At 32.6% G+C, this 20,014-nt stretch overlaps 1 protein-coding gene across 4 annotated transcripts in view; it reads right to left on the bottom strand.

Annotated features, from left to right (window-relative positions):
- Positions 1–20,014, bottom strand: part of KIF6 (kinesin family member 6) — a 433,287-nt gene that overhangs the window by 271,259 nt on the left and 142,014 nt on the right. For all 4 annotated transcript variants that reach the window (XM_031964905.1, XM_031964904.1, XM_031964907.1 and 1 more), the window contains exons 8-10: positions 16,981–17,124; positions 14,867–14,953; positions 10,847–10,950 (exon numbers count right to left, since the gene is read on the bottom strand). In XM_031964905.1, the coding sequence (XP_031820765.1) occupies positions 10,847–10,950; positions 14,867–14,953; positions 16,981–17,124 (335 nt within the window). The remainder of the gene's footprint in view (positions 1–10,846; positions 10,951–14,866; positions 14,954–16,980; positions 17,125–20,014) is intronic.

The raw sequence follows: 20,014 nt of genomic DNA, 5'->3' as shown, positions 1-20,014 counted from the left end.
AACCAAAAAAAAGAAAAAAGAAAAACTAGGAAACAATGTGAAATATTTATTGGAAAAACAAGTGACCTGGAAAAAAGATCCAGGAAAGATAATTTAAAAATTATTGGTCTATCTGAAAATCATGATCAAAAAAAGAGTCTGGCCATTTTCTTTCACAGAATTATCAAGGAAAACTGTGTTGATATTCTAGAACCAGAGAGTTAAATAGAAATCGAAAGAATCCACCAATTACTTCTTGAAAGAGATCCCAAAATAAAAACTCCCAAGAATATTATAGCCAAAATCCAAGGGAGAAAATATTGTAAGCATCCAGAAAGAAACAATTCAAGTTTAGTGAAAGCATAGTCAGGATAATACAAGATTTAGCAGTTGCTATATTAAAGGACCAAAGGGCTTAGAATATGATATTCTGGAGAGCAATGGAGCTAGAATTGCAACCAAGAATCATCTACCCAGCAAAACTGAGTATAATCCTTCAGAGAGAAAGGTGGTCATTCAAAGAAACAGAGGATTTTCAAGTGTTAATGATGAAAAGACCAGAGCTGAATGGAAAATATGATTTTCAAATACAGGACTCTGGAGAATCATAAGGAGATAATCAGGAAAGGGCCTTAATAAGATTTATCTGTTTATATTCCTATATTGGATGGATGACACTTATAACTCATTAGGACATTCTCATTATTATGGCAGTTAAAAGGAATATATATGTACAATATAAATGGGGGAAATACAATTGGCAATAGTAATTATAATAAACTTTTTGAAGCAAGTTTCTCTGATGGAATATTATTGTTCTCTGGAAAATGATGGACAGGATTTTCACAGGAAAAAAAAAACCCTGGAAAATCCTTCATGAACAAAGTGAAATATACTGTATACAAAATAATAGCAATGTTCTGGGATGACCAGCTATAAATGACTTTGCTATTCTCAGTAATACAATCATCCATACCTAGTCAGAACTTATCCATACTCAGAGAAGGAATTGATGGAGTTTAAATATTTGAAGCATTGTCTATTATTCTCTCTATCATTCCCTTTATTTTAATTTTTTTCTTGAGGGTTTTTATTTTCATTAGGGTAGAAGATCTATGCTTTCTTTCATAACTTGACTTTTATGGAAATGTTTTGCATAACTTCACATGTGGTTTTTTAATTGTGAATGGGGATAAGAGAGAGAAACTAGAACTCAAAAATCTTAAAAACAAACATAAAAAATTGTTTTGAATGTAACAGAGAAAATATTAAATAAATTTAAAATTAAAACTGGCAAGGGGAAGGTAATGAAGTTATAAGAAACCAAGAAATAATAAAACAAAATATAAAGAATGAAAAAAATATAGGAGAATGTGAAACATAAGAAAAACAACAGACTTGGAGGGAAAAAAAAGTTAAAACCAAAAAAAGAACCTTGACACAATAATACAAGAAATAAATAAATTTTTTCTGAAGTGAAAGAACAAGACGGGTAAGTTGAAATATAAAAAATCCAACAATCACCATCTCAAAGGAAACCAGAACAGGAATTTCATTGCTAAAATTTGAAATCATCAGATCAAAGAGAACATTTTTATAAGAAATAACAACAAACAATTCAAATATGCTGGAGCTACAATAAGAATTGTGCAAGATTTATTGGCAATTACAATAAAAGACCACGGGTACTGAAATATTATATGTTGATAATCAAAAGAACTAAGGTTGCTGTGGAAAATATATATCAAGCAAAATTAAGGATAATATTGAATAAAGAAAGAACATTCAGTGAACTGTCAGATTTTCAGGATTTTGTCTCAAACAAACCTGAACTCAACAGAAAATTTAACATATGAGACAACATCAAAGACTAATTGTAAGGGATTCAATAAGAACAAATTATTTATGTTTAATACATGGGAACGTAAACCATATGTCTAAGGTTGATGTTAATGACTGGGCAATTCAAAATAAAAATTTGGGGTAGGGTTGAATACTCTGTGATTCTAAAAAGCAAAACTGTCCTAAAAAAGGCAAAAATAGTAATTATGCTATCTGAATGAGTTGTGATTGCAAGAACTAACATAGAAGAATTAGATGGGAGAGGAGGGCTGGTGGTTCTGAAATCCTACTCATATCAGGAACAATTTAAAGAGGGTAATACATTCCCCAATTGATAAATGGTAAAGGGATATGAACAGAAAATTTTCAGATGATGAAATTAAAGCAATTTATAGTCATATGAAAAAATGCTCTAAATTACTCTTGAATAGAGAAATGCAAATTAAAACAACTCTGAGGTACCATCTCATACTACTCAGATTGTCTAAGATGACAGAAAAAGATAATGACAAATGTTGGGGGGGGGGTATGGGGAAACTGGGACACTAAAGCATTGTTAATGGAGTGGTGAAATGATCCAACCATTCTGGAGAACAATTTGGAACTATGCCCAAAGGACTATAAAACTGTGCATACCCTTTGACCCCGCAGACCCATACTGGGTCTATATCCCAAGGAAATCATAGAGAAGGGGAAAGAACCCACATGTGCAAAAATTGTTTGTAGCAGCTCTTTTTGTGGTAGGAAAGAACTGGAAATTGAGTAGATGCCCATTAATTGGAGAATGACATAAATGTTGTGATGTATGAAAGTAATTTTTGTTCTATAAAAATGATGAACAAGTTGATTTTAGAAAGTCCTTGAAAGAGTTATATGAATTGATGCTTAGTGAAACAAGCAGAACAAAGAATACAATGTACACAATAACAGCAAGAATATGTGATGATCAACTATGAAAGACTTGGTTCTTCTCAGTGGTTCCACGATCCAAAGCAATCCAAATAAACTTTGGGCAGAAAATGTCATCTGTATCCAGAAAAAGAACTATGGAGATTTAATGTAAGTTAATATATGCTATGTTCACTTTTTTCTTTTTTTTCCCTCTCTCATGTTTTTTTTTTTCCTTTTTTCCCCTGATTTTCCTTTCCCAACATGATTCATAAAGCAATATGCATTAAAACAAATAAATTTTTGAAAAGGGGAAAAAAGAGGGAAATATGCAAACACCCCAAGAAGATTATCGAACCCTCCAAAATCTATAAAGAAACAGGGAGAAGGAAATAGGTTAGGATAAGGTAGAAAGATGTTTATATTAACGGGAGCAGAATAAGTTATATAAATTAATAGGAATGGGAGAAAGAGGGAGGCAAAGGCGTAAGGAGAGAAGATAAAGGAGGGATCCATGGTGGAGGGGGACCAATGGGGAATAACAGCAAGGCAAGGCAAGTGTTAAAAATAAAGAATAGTTACCAGGGATAGGAAATAAGAGATATACACAAAAATAACAACAATAATCAGGAATAGAATTTATTAGGAAAAAAAATTAGGAGTAGCAATCATTGATCTCAGCAAAGTAAAATTTTAAAAAAATTCAGTCAAGCGAGAAATCTATACATGTCAGCCATATTAATATTGTTTTAGATATATATGTATTTGCATATTATATTGTGTGTGTGCATTTATATATGACAAAATATATATGCATATATATGTGTGTGTGTGTGTATATATATATATATATATATATATATATATATATAGAGAGAGAGAGAGAGAGAGAGATACACATACATATGTATACATAAATATATCTATATTTAATGGCAACCTTAACCCCTTAACCCCTTGTTAGGGGAGGTTAAGAGGAGGAAAGGGGAAAAAATATGAATTGCTCTAGAACAGCCAAGCAAATATAATAAAAATTACAATAATACCTATGTTAATGTATTCAGTGTTAAACCAATCAAACTTTTGCAAACTATAATTTTTTTGCAAATGTTTTTTTCTTTCACAACATAATTAATATGGAAATATATTTTATACAATTATACAAATGTAACCCATATCAAATTGTTTACTCATCTTAGAGCTTGTGGAAGGAAAAGAAGAAAGGAAATTTGGAACTCAAAATCTTCTAATAATGAATGTTAAAAATTGTTTTTATATGTAATTGGAAAATATATTATACTATTTTTTTGAAGTTTGTGCTTCAGTACAATGATCTAAGACAATTCCAAAGCACTCATGATCCTATTATGCTATGCTGGATGCTATCCACATCCAGAGAAAGAATTGATGGAGAGATGAAGTTTTGTTTGTTTTTTTCCCCTATTTTTTTCTTTTGCTTTGTTTCTTCTTTCACAACATGATTAATATGGAAATATATATATATTATATAATTGCACATATGTAACTTCTATCAATCTGCCTATCATTTTAGCAAGGGAAGAAGCAGATTTGGAACTCAATTTTTAAAAAATTAATATTAAAATTGTCTTTAATGTAATTGAGAAAAATAATTTTTAAAGTCTGTGCTTATAAAAAAGAAAAGAAAATCATGAGACACTGACCATCAAATAAAAACAAAGAAAAATATGAAGAATTCATATTCTTTAGATAAATTGTTCAGATAAACATAGGAAGACTTATATAAGCTGATACAGAAGTAAGTAGACAGTATAAACAGTGACAAAGCTGTAAAAAACAAACATTATTCTGAGGTCAAACTCAAATAAATGTTAATGACCAACCATTAGCTTTAGAGAACAAATAATGAAATATACATTCCTCCTGTTAGTAGAGGTATAGAGCAGGTGTAGAATATTGCAGCTGCTGTCAGATACAGTGGTTTTGTTGATAAATTATGTGTTTAGCTCTCTTTCTTTGTTAAAGAATGGTTCAGGGAAGGGGTAGTACTTGGAGAAATGACACATAAAAACAAAAGGCATTAATAAGGCTTTTAAAAAGTTACTTAGAATCTGAAAAAAATCAGAACCAAAAGAAATGGCCTATAGTGATGTCCCATCATATTGTGGCAGTGGTCATCCTGCCTTTAAAGTCCAGATAACTATCCTCCTCTGCTTTCTCAAGGCATGAGTTTCAATCAGTGTACTTTGAATGAGGGAAATCAGATTTTCAAGACTGTGCCTACAGAGGTTGTAAAGGGATTGCGAGACAACAGGAGCAAATAAAATAAATGAAGTAATGAATTTCTAATGTAGTATAATGTTTTGCAATTTTATTGATTTTAAAATACATATATTTTTAGCTGATTTAGGGTTATGAAAACTCTTTATAAACCTTTATGACAATAATCCCTAATGCCAGCTAAAGTGATGATAAGTTTCAGCCAATTAGGATGGAGAATGTAACTATCTTCATAGTGGATGGGACTGGATCTATGATTTCATTTGTATAGTGAATGTCAGGTTGAGAAAACTCACTCTACCAATGCAAGTCAAACTTTCTATACCACTTCTAGACTTAGGAGAGTTTCCTAGAATGATTAAGTGATTTTTCCAGGATTATACAGCCAATATGTGTCAATCATGGAACTCAAAGACAGGTCTTCCCAGTTCCAAGGCCAACTGTCCCTCCCTAAGGACCTACTATTAATTTCCATTATGCAACAAACTAATACCAAGTTAAAGCATCATTTAATTGGAGATTCAAGCAGAAAGTCATACTAGTTTGCGCAGGTAATAACAATAAAAATAACAATAAAAACATTTCTGTAGTGCTTTCCAATTTGAAAAAATGCTTTATATATATAATGACATATATAATTATATTATATATATAAAATCTCATTTGAACCTTATAATAATAATACAATTAATTAATTTCCTGAAATAGGATTTGAACTTAGTCATCCTGACTATAAGTCTAGAACTTTATCAACTATGCCCCCAAGCTCTCCTATAACATGGGCTCCAATAACAATATTTTGGATAAAAAAATCAAATTTTCAAGACTATGCTTGCAACGTTAAAGAATTATATCCCTAGATACACCCCCTTTTGTAACTTTTATGCATTTTTAGTGTGCAAACCCTCTTAAAAATCACTATTCATTCAGCATCCACTGAATGCATTGCCTTGCTTGCCAGGAAGTATAAGAAAAAGTTAAAGTGATGTATAAGAGCAACATGATTTTTGTCCTTGGTGAAGTTAATAAGCAAAATCTCTAGGTAGCTCTATATATTATTAAGTAGACAGGGAAAAATCACCAGAAGTGTAATTCACCTTCATATAGATTTCCGCTCATCTGCTTATTCTATGACAATATAAAGTTTGATCACGAAAAACCCTCTACTTAAAGAATTTTGTTTAGGTATACAAATAGATGCACAGGAGGGCATAATGTATGGCAGTAAAGAAATAGGATTCAGTCTGAATTAACTGTTCAGTAGGTGTGTTGGTTCAGTCAAGCCAGAGATTTCACTGACCTCTAATTCTATTAGGTCTCCTTGGAGAACTTATTCTTAAGTAGTTAAAACTACCACTGCAATAAATGGCCCCTTGAATTATCTCCATTCATCATTATTGACCCATATTCTAATACTATTTTTTCTTTTTTTGTTTTATTTAATAGCCTTTTATTTACAGGATATATGCATGGGTAACTTTACAGCATTAACAACTGCCAAACCTCTTGTTCCAATTTTTCACCTCTTACCCCCCACCCCCTCCCCCAGATGGCAGGATGACCAGTAGATGTTAAGTACATTAAAATATAAATTAGATACACAATAAGTATACATGACCAAAACATCATTTTGCTGTACAAAAAGAATCAGACTCTGAAATATTGTACAATTAGCTTGTGAAGGAAATCAAAAGTGCAGATGGGCATAATAATACTATTTTTTCAATAACCAACTAAAAACAGACTTGGTTGTGCTAAATATCACATGGCTAAAACTCTCATCTTCTCTTATGCTAAGTTACCATTTTCAACTGTCCCACCATTCCTCTAGATCTAGTTGACTCAAAAAACCTTGGTCTCATCTCCGATTTCTTTTTCTCCCAGTCTTGTCTGAACCCAATTCTCAGGCCACCATCCTAATACTTGGCCAGCTAAAAGCAGTCTCTGCCCTGAAAATTAGCCAGAGATTTCTAAACTTTCTTGAAGCAGGAAGCAAGAACATTCTCCTTGGTCATATTAAGTAATAGATATTCCATATCATAAAGGGCCCTCCACAAGAGTGTTTCCTGAACATTAATGGAAATTCACCCAGATATTCCATCAAAAAGCTCCTGAAAGGATTATTATACCAGAGAGTTGTCATTTAATGGGTAATAGAATCTTATGGAGTAGACACAAGTCATTTTGGCTACTCTTTTCTAAACTCAATATTCTGGCTCCAACTGTAGATGAACTCGATGCTTTGAGTGAAAAGTATTTCAGACAATTGCATCCAGTTATTTTTTGTTTCTCTCTCCCCTTTAACAAAATCTTAAAACAAACAGCTGGCCTTCTAGCTTCTTCTTTCTTCAAGATAGACTATGTGGGACTGAGTGTATGTAGTGAGGGACAAGGAGTGGTGGGAAAAGGAATAGTCATGAATTAGCCCACCTTGAACCAGAGCAATGGAAGAGAGGGAAATAAAGTTAGATGGACAGAATGGGCCAGATGATGGAGAGTCATCAATGTTATACTGAAAATTTTAGATTAGAACCATTTTGTCAAACCCTATGAATTGTTTTACTGATTGTTCTTTCATTTTATAACAACAATTATGTCAGTGAAGATCATCTGTTTATACTAGTGCTTTCCTAACAACAAATCCAGTTCATTTAAAGACAGAAAGCTCCACTTCCTAAATAATTTCTGTTAGAATTTTGAATAGTCTCAACTCATTCAGTCTTTGGGAATTGCTTTATTTTTTAAAATATCACAATATGTTTAAAGTGCTTTGTAAAATCTTTAAGTGCTATCGACAAGTTATTTTAATATTAGTATTTGAGTGAATCTGTGAGCTCCTCAATAAGAATATTCCTTTCATTGCTGATGATCATAATCATATCTTTTCATCTTGTACGATTGTTATTCATGTTTTCTCAAACTTCCTCCAGAGAGAATTCATACTATTATTAATATTTTTATTGTGTTGTGATGATTATTATTATCATTAATATTACTACTTTGGCTATATGGGCATGGTTCAAAATATTTAGTTCATTAACAAATTATTTTGTAATTTTAGGTATTCAGCAAAAAGATCCAACTTTTTTTTGTTTACCATTTCCTTCTCCTTCTTTCCCTATGATATTAATGAAGTGATTAATAACATTAATTATATTTTGCCTTTCTGGACAAAAATGATATAATACTAATTAGCATTTCTTGTATTTTTTTGTTGTGGCCCACAAAAAAAAAACAACTTCAATTCATCCTATAATGTATTAAAAAATTCACCCTACTCCTTTTCCCATCTATATTTATAGTATTTATATTATATGTAACATAGTTTTTATAGCCTAGTTTAACATCAAAGGGACCTCATCCCTAATATTTACCTAATAAATAATATGAAAGAACTTATTCACCATCATGACCATCTTCTTCTACTTATACCTCACATTCCCATAAGTTCATTTGTTAATGATGACCAGTTATTAACAATAACTGATATACATTAAATATAACAATACAATAACAACAATAACAACAACTAATAACAATAATAATGACCACCACAACAATTAGTATATTTCTGCCAGTCTTCATTTTTTGGGGAATTTCCTTAGTTGATTCTCCTGGCGTATATGTACACAAGTTGGGTAAAAAGGTAAACTCGTGTTTCTACTTCTTTGTAGCTTTGATGAAAGGTTTTGTAGAAGAAGGGTTTGGTATTATTAATTTCTACAAGCATTGTGTCTTGTGATCCAAGTCTGTGGATCTTTTGACCCCATCCAGATTTTCTGAGAATCCCTGTCAGAACATATTTCCCCAGCTATGATGCAAATAAATACAAGTCCTATAGCTCTATGGTTACTGTAGAGTTTAGATTAGCCTTGAAATCCCAAAATGTGAATGGAATCCATTATGTTCTCCAATCCTTTAGTAAGTAAGGCTGGAAAAAGGGTTAGTACTAAAAGTACTCATGCCTGACTATAACCAAGTTCTACATATAAAATTCATGGCTGGAACCTAAATTAGTGATTTAAAAAAAAAAACAATTTTGTATTGCAAAACTGTCTTTTTTTTTTTTTTTTACAAATGTCATAGTTTTGTACATATATATGTATATAGTTCATTTAAATAAATAAAGAAAAGATAGATTTAAATAGATGAAGAATTGTTTAAAGAGTTGAGTTTCTATTATACAATTGGATATAAGTCTCTTGTCTTTAAGGGTTGAAAATTCAAATGAGGAATAATACTTTTTTTTAGAAACTGAGGTTTCTTAGATAAGATCTCTCCATGTGAGGTTGGATTGTGGCCAAAAAAGCCTCCAAGATCTTGCCTGAGTTCTCTGCTTTTAGGTGAAAAGCAGGTACATGTATTGAAAAATGTTTTGCAATACCATGTTGATCATAAATTAATTAGTATGGGTCCACTTATCCATACCCATAGTTCTCTGAAGAGAAATCCAACAAAAACAGAATACCACCTTATTCACAGCATCACAAAAGTAGAAGGAACCTTGGAGATCATTCAGTTCTAAACCATTTGGCTTTTTACACCTAGCATTCCTTCCATTACTATATCTATATATTTGATAACATTCAACATTTGTTCAGAAAATAAATATTAGGACATCGTTTTGTTTGCAGGACACAGTGCTAGGTATTAGATGAGAAACAAAATTTAAACAAGTTCTATACCTCATGGAATTTGTATTCTCATCCTTGGCACAGTGCACTAATAAATGCTGATTGATTGATTAATTTAGAGGATAGTGATTCTCATCTGTAGTTTTTTATGGCCTCATATGCACATGCATATATAATCATATGACATATGGTAATGTTCACTACCTTAATTAAATATGTCATGCAGTATTTTTTTCTTGGGTGGGGGGAGAAAGGTGAAGAAGATGAAGTAATCATATCTACAACAAAAAAGTAAACAATTTCTTATTGTAACTCCAAAAAGGTTAGGAATCACCAAAGGACTCAGAGCTCTGAAAATGATAGGAGTTCTGCTTAAAAATTGCCAGTCCTTTTAAGTCATTTCCATGGGTTTTCAAGTAATCATTTAAAAAATTAAAAAGAAAAAAACTTCTTTCTTGGTCATATTTATCCAACATTCTACTTTGTCAAATGGAGGACCAAATAAAATTGCAGAACACCTTTTGAGAAATCTTGGGTCATTAGACTTCTATTTCTTATGTGGAAGTAGAGAACTCCATTACCATCCACAACTAGCACATTATCCAAACGTTTAGTTATAACAAAAGCAACAACATTAATGCCTGCTGTTATTGCTCTGGATTGGTGAGAGCAAGAGAGCTCCCCAGTGTGACTGATTTGCTGTAAGGCTACAAGTCTAAAGAATATGAAAGGCAGAACTCTGGTGTAAAACCCTGAATACATGCTTTCATTATGGTTTAAAGCATTTGAATTATAACTTGTAGGTCTATTTATTAAAAGGAAAAGCTTTTTTTGGCATGGGATAAATTAGCATTCCAGCTACAGCAAGATGCTGTTTAATACAAAGGACATTTCTCTAATTCCTTTCAGATCTCAATTCTACAGCTTAGAAGAGTTTGGTGTGTCTATTTCTAAATGGCACGGCCATTATACAATGCCCTTTCTTCAGCTGGCATCAAAATAACATTCTCATCCTCTAGGTTGTCTGTTCTTTACTTCCTCAAAGCTGAGGAGGCAAAAACAGTGCCAGCCTAGTCCAGCTTTTCATGGAAAGCTGGCATTATGAACTGGCGCCTAGATGTGCTTTTAGACCATCCCCAGAGACAGCAGTGCTTTGAGGTGAATTCGTAACATTAAGCCTAACAAAGACATTAACATTAACTTTCTCACTTAACAGAAAGAAAGAAAAAAAGTCTGTAGCTTACTTATCAAGCTCCATTTGTGTGAGCTGGTCTGTTCTCTGCTCCCCAGTGATAAAGGCCAGTTCATCCTTCAATTCCTGGATTTCTTTCTTCAAACGTATAATAACCTACAGACGGCAAAGCAAGACAGTGAATAAAAATTCAAACCTTCTCAGGGTCTCAGGCTTTGAACGTGCTAACAAAGAATACCACTTTAAGACTATCTTGAAAATTTCCCAATACTAAAAGCTAAAATGATTTTGAAAATGAAGTGAGATTTTTATTTTTTCCCCTTTAAAAATACATTACTTGGAAGTCATAAACAGTGAAAAATGGTAGTCAGCAGATAAAGAAATTATTTGACTCATTAATTCTATCTGTTGTTCTATTAAATTTGCATTTAACATTGTATTTTTAAATTTTTATTAAGAGAGTAGGATTCAAACCCAGTGGCAATATTATGTCTGTCAGCAAAATAAAACAAAAATTAAAACCAAATGTTCATAATTGTTGAGATGTGAATGATTACCTTTCCTAGACAGCACTTCAACTATACTTGATTTTGGTCCTAGGATAGTCATTGTGCATTCCTGAAAATGAAATCCACTGTGACTAGTGTCTGACTCAATCCTTCTGTCTATATATTCATTACCTGGTATCTCCTGAAGTCCCAAGGTAGGAGATGAATGAAGACAAGTTGTAAATGATTTCAGACATAATACAAGGTTAACTTTGCTATTGGTTTTTATTATTTTTTAAGAATAGATAATCCTCTCATGCATACAAAATAAGTATTTGGGAGCTTTGGGTGATGAGAGATTTTATTTTCAATGTCTGACATGTCACTTGATAGATAGATAGATTATAATCAAATTAACCACTCTGATCCTTTCCTTACTTGTAAAATAATAATATTTGTACTATAAATGTCAGCTATCAATGCTAGCAGTATCATTGCTAGTATTAATACCAATATTTACTTGGCCTTTTTTATTTTGTATCTATTATTGTATCTATTAAGTATCTATTATTTTAAGGATTTAAGCCCTCTTTCCACTGAAACAATGTCCTTAGCAGATGGTTTTTGAAATGTGATGTTATCTTACGCTCAAAGGGCTATCAAACTGTGCACACCCTTTGATCCAGCAGTATCTCTGCTGGGTCTGTATCTCAAAGAAATCATAAAAAAGAAAATGAAGGACCCACATGTGCAAAAATGCCCTTTTTGTAGTAGCAAGGAACTAGAAACTGGGTGGATGCCCCATCAATTGGGAACTGGCTGAATAAGTTATGGTACATGAATGTTATGGAATATTGTTGTTCTATAAGAAATGATCAACAGGATGATTTCAGAAAGGCCTGGAAAGACTTGCATGAACTGATGCTAAGTGAAGTGAGTAGAATTAAGAGATAACATTGTGCACAGCAACAACAAGCTTATGTGATGATCAACTGTGATAGACTTGGCTCTTTTCAGCAATGAAGTGAATCAGACTAATCCCAATAGACTTGTAATGGAGACAGTCATCTGCATCCAGAGAAAGGCCTGTGGGAATTGAATGTGGATCACAACATAGTAATTTCACCTTTTTTGTTGGTGTTTTGCTTTCTGTTTTTCTTTCTCACTTTTTTTCCCTTTTGATGTGATTTTTCTTGTGCATTTTGATAAATGTGGAAATATGTTTAGAAAAATTGCACGTGTTCAATCTATATTGGATTATTTGAGATCTAAGGGAGCAGGGTGGGAAGAAGGGAGGGAGAAAAATTTGGAATACAAAGTTTTGCAAGAGTGAATCTTGAAAACTATCTTTGCATATATTTTGAAAATAAAAAGCTATTGTATATTTTAAAAATTGATGTTACCTAAAATTTTATTGCCCTGGGGCTAACTCAATGGTAAAGCTTTCTAACTTAGAAACTGATCCTCCATCATTAGAACTATTAGACCTATATCTGATATCTTTTCATTTGAGCAGGCCTAGCTAGAAGTCCTGCTCCCACCACCTTCAAGAACAAATAAAAATTTCTATTTCAGCATAAGATATCATATAGAATTTCACTGGGGATAAGGAAGGTTTCACTCAGGTTTTTTCCTTGATTTTGTGTCTTAGCCCTTTTGGTATCTAACAATGTCTAATAATGTCCCTTCCTCCTTCTCTTCTCCAGGTAAACCCTAACACTTCCCTTAACCAATCTGTACATTCCATGGTCTCCAATGCCTTGGTCACTCTCTTCTTAAAGAAGCTTCTTTTTAAAATGAGCATGATACTCTAGGTCTGATATGACTAAGACAGAGGATCACTTTCCTTGATATGGAAATGGCACTTCTATCAAAGTATTCTAAGATTACACGAGTATTTTCCTCATACTTTGAATGAAAAATTTTTGGAGAGGATAAAATACTACTAATAAAAAGTAATTAGGAAAACAGAAAATTGACTGACTTAAAGTAAATATTTCAAGTTACCCTCTTTTGAAGTCCTACTCCACACTATGGATATATTCCTATAAGCAATGAAAGTTAGGGGAGAAAAATCTCTTGAAGATACTGTAATATTATCAAGGTTTCAAGTATAAACTATATGCCTAACATCTGATAAACATCTTAAATCTGGAATGACTCATCATTGGATTGGTTTAGTTTGGATTTTTAGGATATCATCTACAGATATCTTGATTTGAGAGAGATCTCATATGATTTGTGGTGTAAGTATGATTTTAAAATCCATTTTTTTCCCTAATGAAATGAAGGAAAAAAGTAATATTGGAGAATATAGTATATAGATGAACAGCACTGCCATCTAAAGTTTGGTCATTTGTTGCAAGTGATAAAATTTTAAATGTTAATATTCAATAATGTTTTATAGAATACGCTCCAAATGTATAAGAGAGAAAACTAAATAAGCTCTATATAGCCAGATCATGTTCCTTTGCTAATGTCAGCCAGAATATATTTCCTGCTCTCACTATCTTCAAGAACAGAGGATAACTTCTATAGCAACATAAATATTTCTTCCTTTTTAATAAAAAATGTTTTTAAAGTTACATATACAAAAAATTTTGTAGTAGTCCTTTTTGTAGTGGCAAGGAACTAGAAATTGATTGAATGCTTCTCAGTTGGAGAATTGCTGACTAAATTATGTATATGAATGTAATGGAATATTATTGTTCCATAATAAATGATAAGCAGACTGATTTCATAAAAGCCTGGAAAGACTTACATGAACTGATGCTGAATGAAGTGAGCAGAATCAAAAGAACACTGTACACAGTAACAAAAAGATTATGTGATAATCAACTGGGATGGACTTGGATCTTTTCAATAATGAGGTGGTTCAAAGCAATTCCAATAGATGTGATGGAAAGTGCCATCTTCTCCAGAGAGAGAATTATGAATACTGAATGTGGATCAAAGCATAGTACTGTCACCTTTTTTTTTTTAATTGTTGTTTGTTTGATTGTTTTTTCCCCTTTCTCCTTTTGATCTAAGTTTTTGTGTTCATCATGACAAATATGGAAATGTGTTTAGAAGGATTGAATACATTTAACCTATATCAGATTGCTGTCTTGGGAAGAGGGAAGGGCAGAGGAGAAAGAGAAAAATCTGGAACACAAGGTTTTGGTGAAGGTAAATGTTGAAAACAATCTTTGTATGTATTTAAAAAATAAAATATCACTAAAAAAATGTTTTTAAAATTAGAGATTTATTATATCATCAGAAGCCACAAACCACCAATTCTTAAAAATTATTCCTAAAGCAAATCTTTACCCTCTAAAAAATCTCCTAACATAAATAATAGTAGAGCTATGTAAAGTATGGTTCTCTTTAGTAATGACCATTAGGTTTTCCCATGACTTTATGAGCTTTTACAAAAGGAAGCCAATTATAATTATCCCCAGAAGGGTAAAGCAGATGATGTTTCTAAAAAAGACTAAGACCTGCATATAAACATAGCTAAGAGGAATGACTCATCATGAAAAGAAGCAGCAATCTGTCTGGCTGAATCTTTTTTCCCTGAAGAAAGTCAACTCATAGTTTCTTACCAGTCTAGGATCAATCTCTTCATTGAGAACAGCTTCATTCTTTATGAGGGCCACTCGTTGGGCAAATCTGCAAGTTGATATCGATTCCTAGAGAAATAACACAATTCTTTAAAATGTCACAATTGATGGGGTTTTGTCTCTTATTCAAACCCCATTTTTTCAAATAGCTAAAAACACAATGAATCATGTGGAGAAAATGCTAATATATTAATTTTCATAAGGTCCTTGATCTAGAGCAATAGTCTATAAATATTTTTGATCACTCACTCCACTGGGGGAAAAAAAAAAGTGGAGCACAAAGCCCCAATATATAATATTTTATATCATTATAAACTATATACATGTTTTCCTGGTCTAATATTATACATATCATAAAACTAACACAAAAATAGGAGCTAAAAATGAAATATTTTATTCTAGAGTCAATAGGGAACCATTGGAATTTACTGAGTAAGGAAATAACATGGTCATGCCTAACACTAGAAAAAATAATTTGTCAACAATGTGGAAGTAAAACTAGAAAGAAGAGAAACTTGAGTCAGGGATAGATACCAATTATGATGAAGGCCTTCATGGTGGCTGAATGAGTAGGAAGTACTAATGTATAAAGCAATATATTATTTCATTGATAAATGAAACTCTCAGATGAAGAATGTAGGTGGGCACTTTCTCTTAGATATTTATTATTCCCACAGATACTTATATTTGCTTAGTCTTAGATACTGTAAGAGAATATATACTCAAAATCTTAAAGGTGATAAGAAAATGTGTAACTTATAGTTTTAGAGAGTCTAACCTACAGTCTAGAACAATGGGATCTCACAGCCAGTATGTTTCAGAGGCAACATGTGAACCTGATTTCTGAGGCTCTGAAGGCAGATCTCAGTTATGTCATGGCTTCCTCATGGATGGGAAATGGGAAAGTAGAAATGAAGAGAATTGATAACCCATCTGATATATTCAGTGAGTGAGAAGATGGACCCAAAGTTAATTCAGAGGATTTGAATTTGAGTGACTAGAAATATGGTAGTGCTTTGACAATAATAGGAAAATTTGGAAAAGGGTTGAGTTTGGGGAGAAAGAGGAAACAATTAGATCTGAGATCTACTGCAATCTATCCATCCTATGTGACAGCAATCTATGTCACCTAAAACAAAAATGACCAGTTCAGAAAGGGGAAGACTAGGAAACTGCCTAGAAGGGAGAAGAAAGAGTGGGGGAGTTTAGGGCAGAGGTCAGCATAACACATTTGGATAAATACATACTCAAATCTAGTTTGGTAGCCTGCTTTTGTATAGTCCCCAATTAACAATGGTTTTTAATTTTTAAATAATTTTATTCTATTTTAAAATGTAAAGAAAAACATTCTTAGGTGGCTGGCCCTAAAAACAGGCAGAAGGCAGGATTTGGTTCTTGAGAAGTAGTTTATTGATTGTCTTAGCAGGAAGAGAATGAGTGATTGTGTAAGAGAGACACCAAAGTGAGTTACATTGCTGAGGTGATTGTTACCTAAACTTCCACCCTTGGAATGGTTAATAACACCCACTTTGGAGTCAGTCCAGGCCCAGTCCTGGATGCACCTACACCCACCATGGAGACCACAGTTCTTGGTTATTCTTCATGTGAATTGTTTTTATTTTGGCTTATTAGAATAATCATTGCAGGACAGATTTACCAGTGGCTGGTGCTAGAAGTACATGATATAAATAACCTCTTGGCCAATACTAGGAGATCTTTGGTGGCAATCTGTATGTACTAGACCACTCTGCAACAGTGGCTTTAGACCATCTGGAGTCTCAATACACAGAACTCAAGGCAGATAAGGCCTCCTAAAAGAGCAACTCTCAGTCCACTGAAAGTATGAAATGATCTAATACCTATTTTATAGAAATTTGGGGAGCTGAATAGAAAGAATAGTTCTCAAAATGAACACAATAAATGATTATAATTTTCTATTAGTATGTATATAAATAATCCAGAGAGGTTGATTCCTCAGGACATTTGGCAGTTGGGCAGATCCCACCCCCACAGAAAAGGCACAAATCCAAAACACGATTCTATTTGCAAACAATGTTCACCAAATTTGAGATTGCTGATAAAAAGAGGTAACATACATCTATATTCCTTTTTTCTAATGAAAGTGTGGCAATCATGGTTGTCATGCAGTTTCCTCCCAAGCTGTCCCTCAGTACGCTGGTCATCATGGAGTTCCTATAGGGAATATGGGATCGGTGTTTCTCTGCAAGGGCAATTATAACCTGTGATGAAGTATAACAGCATTGACATTACATTAGCTATAATAAACAAATTATTGAAACAAACTGACCTGCAATCTCATAGAATATACAGAAAAATTAATGCATCTACTCCAGCAACAGAGGTAAGCATTTAAATTTCCTCTATCTATTGTTCATGAAAATAGCAATAAAAATATGTGTAAATAATAAATTATCAATTTTTTTTTTCTGTGAAACAATGTAAACATAATACAGAAAATCTAGCATACATTTGGGTGAGAGAAAGCATAGATATGTGTATCCTCTCCTATAGTCCAAATCAGATGCTTCAAGTGACATAGCATTGACTGTAGGTTCTTAAAGATTATATCAATAAGTCACAAGCTCTAACAGCCAAATTAAAGTAGAAAAACATTGAGTACAGGCCTAGTGATAGATTTTAAGCCTTTTGTCCTAGGGCCCACCTAGAGGATCATTACAGAGGGCTGGCCACCATGTAATGAATCATTTTTCACCATAGCAATACATAAAATAATCTGCTGTGGATTATAATATGTGTGGGTACAAAGACTGTTTGGATAGAAAAATTATTTTTGAGAATGAAATCACAGACTGTTGAAGAATATGGGTTGCTTTATAATAACAGTCATATAATATAGTATTATATTACATTTTATTATATTATTACTATAAAATATAGTACTTTCTATGTGTCAGGCATTATGCTAAGCACTTTACAGATAGGATCTCATTTGATCATTCCAACAACCCTAGAAGGTAGGTGCTATTTCTAATCTCCATTTTTCAGTTAAGAAAACTGAGACAAATAGAAATTAGGTGATTTGTTTAAGATCAGACATCTAGTAAATATGGTTGGGTTTGAACTCAAGAATTCTTGGCTCTACATTCAATACTCTATCCACTGTGCTGCCTTTCTGAATGCACATAAGATGCATTTTCATCATCATAGGAATTAAAATACATAGTAAAAGAAGGCTCATATTCCTTATTAGAACATTCCTTATTATTAGAATATAATTCTCTGAGGCCATGAACTATATTGGCCTTTCTTTGAATCTCCAGGGCTTAGTGTTTTGGCTTGGAAAGTCACAGGGATGGTGAATGAAACAATAAGACCATCTGTTACCACATCTTTTCCAGAAGCAATATTAATGTTAATTTGATTTTTACTCCTTTAAAGTGGAAGGGTTGTAAAGGGAATAATGATGGGATAAAGCAAGAGGTTGTCTTAGGGAAGTCTGGAGCTATGAATTTTATTATTCATTCATTTATTCATTCAACAAACATTCAACTGAATGTTTGTTATGGATAAATCATTTTACTAGTTTCTTTGAATATTTGAGTGCCTTAGGGCATTATTTAATCCCATGGATATGTGACAATGTTGTAGTACAGAGTTTTTTCTGTCTCCCCTGAGAAATTAGTTAAAATCAGCTGTGAAAAACTGACACTTTTACTGGCTTCAAATTTGGACAATCATTTCTTCTTCCCATAAGGCAATATATATATGTTATAATTTCCAAGGATAATAAAAATTGGTACAGAGTTCATTAGAAATATCATATTTAAAGCTAGAAAGGATCTTAGAAATCATTTAGCTCAGACTCCTCACTTTACAGAAGACAAGGTTAAATGATTTGCCTAACATCACATAGAAAGGAAGTAGCTGATTTTATTTACATATATATTTATATGTATATATACATATGATAATTGTGTCCTTTTACTTTAAATATATTCCTATAGATTATTAGCACATAAATAGTAGATTTTTATTAAGAAAAATGTGAAGAGCAAAAACTCAGATTTTCAAATTTTTTCCTTTTCTCATCCCAAAGACTGGTTTAGTTCAAGACAGCTCAGGTGTGCGAGTTTATAAATTTAGTTCAGTCCTAAACAATCTCCTGTCTAAAAGAATTAGTTCTGTGTCTGATCTTAGAGCTCAAGTAACTAAGATTAAGGCAAAGATGGTTCAAGAGGACACCACACAAACTGTGCACACTTCACTCAACTCCCTACTGAGCAGACTGAAATCTTTGGGATAGTCCAGAAATAATAAAACCTTTATGTGTGGGGTGAGGGCTGGTTTCCTTTCCAGCAAAGATTCAGAGCTTCCTCAGTTGAAGAGAAAACGGCCTGTCATTTTAGATAGTAGGGTTTGAGGCTGAGGGGGAAGGTGACCATAGTAAATAAAGAATTCTTTCCAAATTTCACCCTTATTTGGTATTTACATTTATAAATATGAAACTGAATGTTTTTGAAAACATCCCAAATTTACTAAATTATAAACTACTTGAGGACAGCAATTATATCATATTCTTTTATGCCCAGTGAATGACACAGCAGGGAATTAACAAATGTTTGTAGAATTTAGTTTAACTTAGTTTAATGTAGAGACAAAATGTAATACTATACTTAAAATTTCTCAAAACTCTGCTTGGAATCAATAACATTATTATTTAATTATTTTTTAAATTTAAAAGCTCACAAGAATATGGAAATTTATCCTCTGAAAATGAACAAAGATTAGGATTGGTTACAATTGGCACAAACAGCATTAATTTTTCTCCCACACATTACACATCCAATGGAAGCCAAGTAGAAACTTAAACTCTTAAAGAAAAAAAAAAAAAAAAAAAGAAAAAGAGTCCCACATGTGGAATAAATGGTTGAAATCTACTCTTGCTTCTGATTTCTGTAGCTAGGAAGCAAAAACTTAACTTTTTTCAGTGGTTTCTCACTTGATATTTGTTCTGATAAGAGTCACAGGTCATACCAGGAACACTCTATGAGGTTCACAGTTAGAACAAGTACGCATTTCTTCATTCCTTTTACTCTCATTGACCTTCAGTTTCTCAGGCCAAAATGTACCCTGCTATTGTGGCTTAAA

Source organism: Sarcophilus harrisii, chromosome 4 (assembly GCF_902635505.1).
Source record: "Sarcophilus harrisii chromosome 4, mSarHar1.11, whole genome shotgun sequence".
Classification (NCBI taxonomy): Eukaryota; Metazoa; Chordata; class Mammalia; order Dasyuromorphia; family Dasyuridae; genus Sarcophilus; species Sarcophilus harrisii.
This window is presented reverse-complemented; position numbering and strand designations above follow the sequence as displayed.